General features: G+C 30.1%; 3 protein-coding genes across 7 annotated transcripts; all 3 read right to left on the bottom strand.

The window, feature by feature from the left end:
- On the bottom strand, positions 1-1,078 carry LOC114876422 (phosphomevalonate kinase). The gene is made up of 4 exons (XM_046286703.1): positions 913-1,078; positions 588-793; positions 372-521; positions 1-284 (listed from the first exon to the last, which is right to left on the bottom strand). The coding sequence occupies exons 1-4, from the start codon at positions 1,044-1,046 to the stop codon at positions 163-165; spliced, it is 612 nt and encodes a 203-aa protein (XP_046142659.1). The 5' UTR covers positions 1,047-1,078; the 3' UTR covers positions 1-162.
- Positions 1,079-1,404: 326 nt separating this feature from the next.
- Positions 1,405-2,289, bottom strand: LOC114876423 (60S ribosomal protein L29-1). 2 transcript variants are annotated; one of them, XM_029187888.2, is made up of 4 exons: positions 2,197-2,289; positions 1,888-1,942; positions 1,716-1,780; positions 1,405-1,578 (listed from the first exon to the last, which is right to left on the bottom strand). In XM_029187888.2, the coding sequence occupies exons 2-4, from the start codon at positions 1,922-1,924 to the stop codon at positions 1,453-1,455; spliced, it is 228 nt and encodes a 75-aa protein (XP_029043721.1). In that variant the 5' UTR covers positions 1,925-1,942; positions 2,197-2,289; the 3' UTR covers positions 1,405-1,452. The 2 variants fall into 2 exon arrangements, with proteins under 2 accessions (XP_029043721.1, XP_029043720.1); XM_029187887.2 differs by having other exon boundaries at positions 2,187-2,224.
- A 232-nt stretch (positions 2,290-2,521) lies between these two features.
- Positions 2,522-6,575, bottom strand: LOC114876420 (calcium-independent phospholipase A2-gamma-like). Of its 4 annotated transcripts, none has more exons than XM_029187881.2 (8): positions 6,441-6,575; positions 5,286-5,685; positions 4,827-5,196; positions 4,544-4,756; positions 4,122-4,327; positions 3,811-4,009; positions 3,502-3,708; positions 2,522-3,391 (listed from the first exon to the last, which is right to left on the bottom strand). In XM_029187881.2, the coding sequence occupies exons 1-8, from the start codon at positions 6,500-6,502 to the stop codon at positions 3,138-3,140; spliced, it is 1,911 nt and encodes a 636-aa protein (XP_029043714.2). In that variant the 5' UTR covers positions 6,503-6,575; the 3' UTR covers positions 2,522-3,137. The 4 variants fall into 4 exon arrangements, with proteins under 4 accessions (XP_029043714.2, XP_029043713.2, XP_029043716.2 ...); XM_029187880.2 differs by having other exon boundaries at positions 6,408-6,575; XM_029187883.2 differs by lacking the exon at positions 6,441-6,575 and adding an exon at positions 5,869-6,187.
- Between the last annotated feature and the right edge of the window lie 3,075 nt (positions 6,576-9,650).

Genomic DNA, 9,650 nt, shown 5'->3' on the forward strand with positions numbered 1-9,650 from the left:
TCATTTGTATGCCTACAATTTATTCAACTCAATTACAAGTTCTATATCTTTAATTTTTGCGGGTACTTAATAAAATAAAAAATGTTTCATACAAATAGGAATACATTATGTATGTAATGCAACAGTCACCCTTATTTTATATGTACAATGTATTATACTTTACTACCTAATGAGTTGTAATATGTTTTGTAATATAGATTCAATGTCGTCATCGTTATTTGTTACTTTTAAATCCCACGTGTCTACGTCATCCAAGTTGCACTCAGTTTCTGAATCATCGATACCTGTATAACATGTATTGACAGGCATGTACTATAAGAATTTGAAGAACACAATGTCAGTTCGTGTAACATTTTGTCTTGTTAGTATACCTGGAGTAAAAATCCATCCCCGTTTCTCCCTAACTGCTTCATCTGAAGTGATACAAATTGTTTTGCAGACTTCTTTAAAATTCTCTAGAAACCATTGTATATCAGTTTTTCTGCGTACATCACTTATTATCCATATTGACTTACTATAAGCTATAAAAGAAGTTTATGTAAAAGAGAGATACAATATTATTTCTTGTATTAAAAACAATTATCTACCATTATACATGTTTACAGCTGCGCGACAAAAGTAGCCATAATCTTGATTTCTGATACTTTCTCCCCACTTTGCCATTTTAAAACGATAATTTTCTTTATATTTTCCATCACCCATAAGTCGATCAAGATCAAGACCTAACGATTTAGCCCAGTGCAATTTAATTGGTCCCGATAATTTTATAACAACGCTATCATCAGGACCAATTCTGACAATAAAGAAAAGATATATCGATAATCATAATAGATTAAAGTTTCATTATAATCGTCATTATCACAATCACCGCAAATAACTACATTACCTGTACTATCGTTACGGGTTTATTACCTTTCCTGTACAGCGTTTGCAATATAATCTTTGCCACATTTTCGTTTTCCACTAAATAGTAAAATCGTTCGTGGTTTCAATATATTTTCAACGCTTTTTGTAGTATAATCTTCGGTAACATGACCAGCCGCCATTTCATACTACAATACTGTATGTACATATATTATACATACATACATACATATTTAAGTATGTATTTATATAATACCTACGTAGGACATTTAAATATCGTGTATAGACGTATCTACGTACGATTTGAGACCAGCTAAATTAATGCATGTATACGTTTTTTTAATTAAATCATTTAGATACGCGTTTCAATACAAAATAATATTTTTCTCTAATTGCGACTGGGTTTTATTTCATTTTAGCTCACCACTATAAAACGATTTCTTACTTTACGATCTTTAAATATTCAGACTTTAAAATATAACAGCGTCAAGCAAAATAATAACGTTTAAGAAAATATCGTTAAATCAGCACGGAACAAGCTTGTTTTTTAACTTTTATTATAACAAATTTGTTTACATACAAAAAGATTTATTTTGTACCCTCACGTTTGGCCTCTCGCAAGGCCTTACGTTTCTCTGCTCTTTTCATTTGCTCTTTCGGTTTCAAATTATGTTTCTTTGCAAAACGTTGATTCCTTAGAAATTTCAAGTCCATCTAAAAAATATCAGAACATATAATAATGTACATACATATGTATGCTAAACATATAATAATATTATTCTATTATAATTCCAAACTACAGTTATAGCAACGAAATTATAAGAATTTAATTGAAAAAATTAGAGACATACGCCTAGTGTGGATTCATGTCTGTAACGTTTAGGTTTCTTGATACCATTACGATGAGCTTTGCGATCTGTAAACCAAAAAGAGCATATCTTAATACATTATTACAATTAAGTTTTAAATTGTATACTTCAAATTTTAATACACAAAACTTGGTATAAAACATTTTATACTTACTCTGATTATGATTAGTGTGATTTTTAGACTTTGCCATTTTCTCGTATTAATCGGCCTAAAAGAACAATAAGTATTATCAGTTCCAAAATGATGTATTCAAATTGAACATAAAAATAATAATATTTGGGGTTAAGTGTTTTGTTACAGAATTGATTTGCTTCAAAAACTTATTAAACACGGTAAAGAGAAGAAAGAATACGAGAAGCTAAGACAGAATAAACTTGTTTAATATTCGAGAACAATTCCGAAACGCTATACCATTGATTATTTAAAGATTACATTGATACTTTGCAACATACCTTTACTTACGTCAACTACTCACGACAATCGAAGAAAGAAGACATGAAAAATGAAAGAAGAAACGGATGTAGACTGCAGCGCCATATGCTCGTTTAATATTTCATAGGTATCGGCTGATAGCCGAATATACCGAACAATGTCCAGCGGGGCCGACCGATGTTACGTTAGTCGGGAAGAAAGGTCTCGCCATTTCGCAACGAAAAATTTTCAATCATTCGCATTTATGTTATTTTTGCAACTATTTGTTCGGTGCCAAATTTGGACACAGATTACGTCAGTAAGTCAAACGCGATCTCACTGAAAACTTGCGTTACAATCCAATAAAACGAAAAAGTAAATAATAATCATTTGTATTATATATAGATATTTGTGTATTACACAAGTTTAAGATAATAATCACACTTTTATGCAATTACACCTGGAAATTCTATTCACGCCGAAAAAACATAAAAGCGCATAACTGCGCGTTGACATGGTAACAAAGAAAATCGTCATAAAATATATATATATATATATATATGTACAGTATTTGCCAATTATTTAAATTTCACAATAACCGTTTGTGATAAACGGCCTGTTCGATTCGATCCGGTCTCTTTGGTAGGATTTAATGAAAATGCCGATGTTAACATAAACCTGATGGACTGAATGCATCTTATAAATTGTCCTTTCAACAACCATAATCCACAAAAATTAAAACTACAGGTACACGAAATAATTACATAATACTTTTTTTTAACGTTTTCATTCGAAAACATGGCGCAAAAGGAAGATAGTATGTATTTTAAATTAAGTTCTGCATCTGCAGATGAATGAATCTTAATAGTACGTGTACTTTCCTGTGGACACATCAATGCTTCACATTTACGTTTAATATTTACATAATTTTTTAATATACATATTATATCATTAAGTTACGAAATGCGTAGTTACCTACGAAATACTATGATTTATAAACCATAGATTTGTTTGTGTAATATAATCCAATCTAGAATTTTTTGTTGAATTTGTCTTTTTTCTGATAATACCTTAGCAGCTTTCTGAAATTTTTCTTCATTTCTGCGTACGTACATCTTTGCATCTTGTTCTAACTGACTAATTTTTTCAGGACGTATTTCTACCATTGACAACATTTCGGTCAAGTACGGATTAAACCGAAAATAAACGTGTTCCGGTAACAAATCGTTAAGCATCGTGTGTACAGCTGCATAATAAAATAATTGTTGGTATTATAAAAGTTAGAATTAATTCAATCCATTCGGATGATTTTTATTTTTTTTGTTTCGTTACAATATGTATATTGTAAAACGTTACCTTCCGTATCAGTTGCGCTATCTAAAATTTTATAAAATTTATCTTTCCAACTTGAAATCACAACATCCATAGAGTCATTATTGTTTTCATAAATTCGGTTTGGCGTTCGTCCAGTTCCAAATGAAACAACACACTGAATTGGATTATTTGGCCATAATTGTTTGGCTTCGTGTAAAGCAACAGCGCATGGATTATTTACGAGTATACCTGTGTAATTGGAAATGAAATATTTCAATACGTTTATCACTCGTATAAAGTATCTGCTTTGTTTTCTTATTATTTTTATTTTACGAAAACGATCATTTTTACCTCCATCTTGATGAAGGTATTCACCGTGTTTAAACTCTTCGAAATAACTAGGCGCTGCCGCAGACGCTCTTACAGCTTCCCACAATTTGTGTTTGTGAGATCCTATGTATTGACTTTCCACTCTATATGGCAAAGTATAATTTCTGAATACATAACCCATTACACGCGCATGATTTACTATAGCTGATATAGCTGAAAACTAAAGAATGCTTGTCATGTATAATTTAACAAATTTTTTATCTTCGATATTTGTAAGAAAATACGTAAAACTTGTGCGCTAACCCAAACCTGATATGTATGTACATATATACCTTTGGAACAGTTGGATCACGTACAGTTTTTATAAGGGTTTTATCTCCCAAATGTTCTTGCAATATTTTCTCCCACAGTGCAGTATCATAATATCCATGGCTCCATACTAAATTACTTGTACCTTTTATAGCACTTTGAGTGAATACTTTAGCGCTTAATTCCTTGTATAATTCCGATATTTCGTTTAATGATTTTCGTTTATGTCCTAAACAAAATTTCATCGTTTAGAGATAAACATATAGACATAAAATATGAAATTATTAAGACAATTACATTGTAATATAAAATATAAAAAATTTTGCGTTAAACGAATACGCATTGTTAGGTATTGAAATGGAAAAAAAAAAAAAAAATACTAATGGCAAACAGGCATATCTTAGCCAATAATATAATTATAAACTACTAAGAAATCTGTATGTACCTAAAATAACTGCAAGAATTGCTCCTGTACTCACACCACATATATAATCAAACATCTCGTACGTTTTCTTGCCTGTTAACTCCTCAAGTTTCTTCAACATTTCTATGACTAATACACCACGCATACCGCCTCCATCAATAGAAAGAATTCTAATACCTTTACCAGGCAGTGGATCGGTATAACCTAATACTGCTAATGCTTCTCGAACAGATGCTGTAAAATTTGTATCTTTGAATTAACAAGATTCAATTCAATAGGATAATGATTTAATATCGCGTCATACCCATTATTTCTTCATCTTTAGTTCGATGGCGAATGTTTAACAACAGTTGAATTGCACCTTCTTTTATAGCGTAATGCCTTGCTTCAGGATATTGATCAATGTGTAATAAAAAGTCTTCAATTCTTCTCCAGCGTGAAGCATTGGACTCAGCACTTACAATACTGTTTAAAATATGACGCGTTCTAGATGCAATACTATGCATTGGTATATTTTTCTGAACATTTATCTTCCACTTTGGTTGAACAATCAACTTAGTTGCTTTACTTTTAACAGTTAGTTTAAATATGAACATATCAAAAGCTTGAAAGAAAGCATGAGTTTTCGTGTCAGTTGGCACGTTACCATTAATCATTGTTTCCTTGCAAATTTCCTATAACAACCATGAAAAAAATCAATAAAAAATCACATTTTTACATGTTATACATACTTTTCACATACTACTGGAAACACACAACATACTTTCTCATGTTTAATATAATCGGCCGATAATGTTTCACCTTTTCCAGACTGTAATGTAATCTTCTCAGTAGACGTTTTGTTATTATCGGACTGGTCAGAGCTTAACGCTTTATCGTCGTGCGTAATCTTCCACAGTTCAGTTGGCGAGAATCTTTTCAAAGCATTAATTTGTGAATATGTCACTTTTTGCAAGAAATCAAGCCAATTCTTGAATAGAATTATTTGTAAATTTTTATTATAACCAGATTTATTCAAATAATCCTTCAATTGTGTTAAAATTTTTGAATGACTCTGCATAGACATTTTACTATTCCCCACAATAATATTTATACTATTAAGCAATCTATTATCGTTTATTTTTTCACCGTAATTCTTATCTCGATCACCATTCGTTAATCGTCTGTAATAAAAAAAAAAATAACATTATACATTTAACTCCGTATCACAATAGCAATAGAATTATATATTTCTTTACTCTTGATTAAGTTGGAAATATCGTTGCATCGAGATGTTAATTGAAATTAATACAAGACAGATAACCTACAAGAATTAAAATAATGAAATGTTATTTGTAAGTAATTACCTTAGGATAAGGTATTTTTATCGCTAGTTGCTCACAAAGTGAATAAAACAGTTACGAAAGTCTTGTAGTGAAACACGTAAAGATATCGGATGTGATGCGGCTGTCAAAATCAGCTGGTGCGCATAATGTCGAAAAATGTATCAAGTGCTAAATTTAAAGATGCTTTTTCGAGAAGCAAGACAGTTATTTGTTAAGGAGAACTATTATTAATTTGGTTGAAAGTTCCACGTACTCTGTACGCGCATTTAAATAACGTACACAATTACTACTATGCCATTATATATATGATACACAATACGTTTCATAAAGCACTATGTATGTACATTTGATGCACGATGCAAGCGCTATACTTTGTACGGCACGAAGAAAGGCAACAGATAATTCACGAAGATTGTTTGATTAAACGCAAACTGGTTAAACTTTGTCTTAGGGGCCCAAAAATTTGTGGTTAAAAATGATGAAATCTTGTAGTTTTTGACCTGAAAAGTCTGCAATGTAAGTTAAAAGTGTAGGAAATCAATAGTTTACAAGATACGAACACATAAAAAAATGTATTTATGTACTTGGCGTACTTTGACAGGTCAGTACGACGCCATATTGACTCTTCCCTCCAACCGATATGAAAAATGTACATATATACATAGTAACATCGTTTGTTTGGTCGGATAGGAGTATAGTGCGGAGAAGATTGAAAGAAATTGTTTAGAAGGAGGCTACCGCAAGAAAGGTTGGGTTACATAGCAGGAGCACAGAGGGAAAGGGTAGTAACAGGGGATAGTGGATAGCAGTAAGGATAGCAGCATGTCTGAAATTTAAAATACCCTCTTCGACACCGTAACCGTTACATGGTAGAAAATTATCGTAACATGCTAGGAACCCAAAAGAAACACTTATATTTCGATGAATTTAGAATATCGATGGCATTCCGATTTAAAAAAGTTGGAAGAAACAGTTTTGGCCCATTTTATGCAAATTAATACGAAACAATTGTACGGTGTCTCCTTTTCCGATAGCAATATATTATGGTAATGCAAAACCGAACTTGAATGATTTTATACGTGAATTAAATGATATTTTCGATCAGGGATTATTTTACAATAATACTTATTTTAAAGTAGATGTAATATGCGTTACGTGTGATGCACCTGCAAGAGCATGTTGAAAAAATGTGAAGGGACATATAGGTCGGAATAGCTGTGAAAGATGTACAGAAGCGGGTACATGTTATAAAAAAGGAATTATCTATGAAAACCATAATGCTAGTGCTCGGACACATTCTGATTTTGAAAAGTTCCGCGACATGAACCAGCATCAAAACGATAAAAGGATCGCTTTATTAAATCTATTTTCGCCCTTAGTAATCAGTGATGTACATGTTACATTAATTACTATATTTGACCATCTCGTATCTTTTCACCTATGGCTTGTTCGTTGTAGCCATTGGTTACTTGCGTGTGCCCCTCTATACGCCGTGCAGTCTATGTTCAGTTAGGTGTCATGGCGTCTTCCCATGTTGTAGTTGACCTGTCGTTTACTTAATTGTATTTGTGCTTCGATATTTAAGTTGTCTATTCTTGTTGTTTACATTGTAGAATTTTAATATTAGTGATTGCATTGTTTAACATTTATTGAACGGTCCGTCACCTTGTACTATGTACTAATTTTGTATTCATTTCAGGTAAACTATATTTGGATTTTATTTGGTTGAATGATCACACTCCCGATGAGAGAAGAAATGTATCTCGTCCGTTACATTATAAATAGCTATTTTCCTAAGGTAAGGTAATTAGTTTGTATACATGATTTTTTCCCTTTACATGCTGTAGACTTATTAAGCGCTCCTCCAGAAATGAGGCAGACTTCCTTGTACGTAACAGGTATGTGTTGTATTTTTGAATGGTTTTCATTTATTAATTTATTGTGTTTCGTTTGTAGCATGCTATCATCTAATATGGAGGACGGTATTCTATTTACTGTAAATTTGCACTGGACCATGGGATAAATCATCTAGTTACGCTCCCCAAGGGTAAGCATGTTTACATTATTTTGTTTATTTGTATCATTTACTTGTACGCTTGTAAGTACCATCAGGTTTCAAGCACCGTTTGTTGTTGCACAATTTGTTATTTGGTTCCTTTATCGGTTGTGGGTGGTGTTATTCATTGTTAAATTCTAATTATTTGTAAATGTACATACAAGGATTGAATAATATATAAAATGATACAAATAAATAATAATTGATATATTTATTATAAATGTATATACATATATATATATATTAATAAATAAGTTGTAGAAAGGTAATTTGTAGCATATGAATTGCTCCATTTATGTAAGTAATTAGTTAGTATTTTCGTATTATTCATTTGTTTATCAGTGATTATTATTGATTACTTTTTATTGTTGAACGTTAAGTACACATACACATATATACACTTGTTCTGTTCCAAAAGACTGTTATTGGTATAAGACTAATCCTTAAATTTTTTAGATGTCATTGAAAAGAGCATATCGCATTATACAAGAGCGACGTGCAATTTTGTCTGATTCCGATTCTGCGAGTGAAAGGCGTAAGTGGTAAGTACTGATGATTATTACGTTTGGTTATAATATATATATAATATATAAGTGATTTAATTTGTTATTTTGTAGTGGCAAGAAGAAGAAGGCAAGCTTAAGAAAAAAATAATGTATATAAAAATATTTCCAATGTATACAATAAAATGTAATGTGCTTTTCTATGCTTGATTAGAAAAAAGGATTTTCATTTACAGTTAAAATATAATGTTTGTAATAAAATTGTATCTGTTGAAAGGAATTATATCATGTTTGATACGATTTGAATACTTTACAAGCTTAGAAAGTAATTTTCAGAACAACTAATGTATATGAATTGTATATAAGTGTGAGGTGGAAATACGTGAGAGTTATGTTAACTGTTGGTTTATTTATAGTCCGGTGAATACTAATAAAAATGTGTGAGGTAGAATAATTGTTTGAGATAGATTAGTAATGTAAAATAAATGTTTCTAAAATATAAAGCAAATATCGATAGGATATAAAATAGATATTTGAAAAATGTAAATTCAATATTGAAATAATATGAAATAGATATGTTGAATCTAAAGAAAGAAAAAATTGAAAATAAAATTGAAACGTTTGAAATTGTACACGCGTTGTCTGAGATGACACTGTTCTGTGTGCACTTTAAAACGTTTTAATTTTATTTGAACATCTGTGTATTTGCATTTGAAATATGTATTTAATATTATTGAAATGTTGAATTTATATTGTTGAAGTATCCGTGTAATATTTTAGAAATATGTATTTAATATTATTGAAATGTTGAATTTATATTGTTGAAGTATTCGTGTAATATTTCAGAAATATGTATTTAATATTATTAAAATGTTGAATTTATATTGTTGAAGTATTCGTGTAATATTTTCGAAATATGTATTTAATATTATTAAAATGTTGAATTTATATTGTTGAAGTATTCGTGTAATATTTTCGAAATATGTATGTAATATTATTAAAATGTTGAATTTATATTGTTGAAGTATTCGTGTAATATTTTCGAAATATGTATTTAATATTATTAAAATGTTGAATTTATATTGTTGAAGTATTCGTGTAATATTTTAGAAATATGTATTTAATATTATTAAAATGTTGAATTTATATTGTTGAAGTATTCGTGTAATATTTTCGAAATATGTATTTAATATTATTAAAATGTTGAATTTATATTTTCGAAATATGTATTTAATATTATTAAA

The sequence above is a fragment of the Osmia bicornis genome, chromosome 8 (genome assembly GCF_907164935.1).
Source record: "Osmia bicornis bicornis chromosome 8, iOsmBic2.1, whole genome shotgun sequence".
Classification (NCBI taxonomy): domain Eukaryota; kingdom Metazoa; phylum Arthropoda; class Insecta; order Hymenoptera; family Megachilidae; genus Osmia; species Osmia bicornis.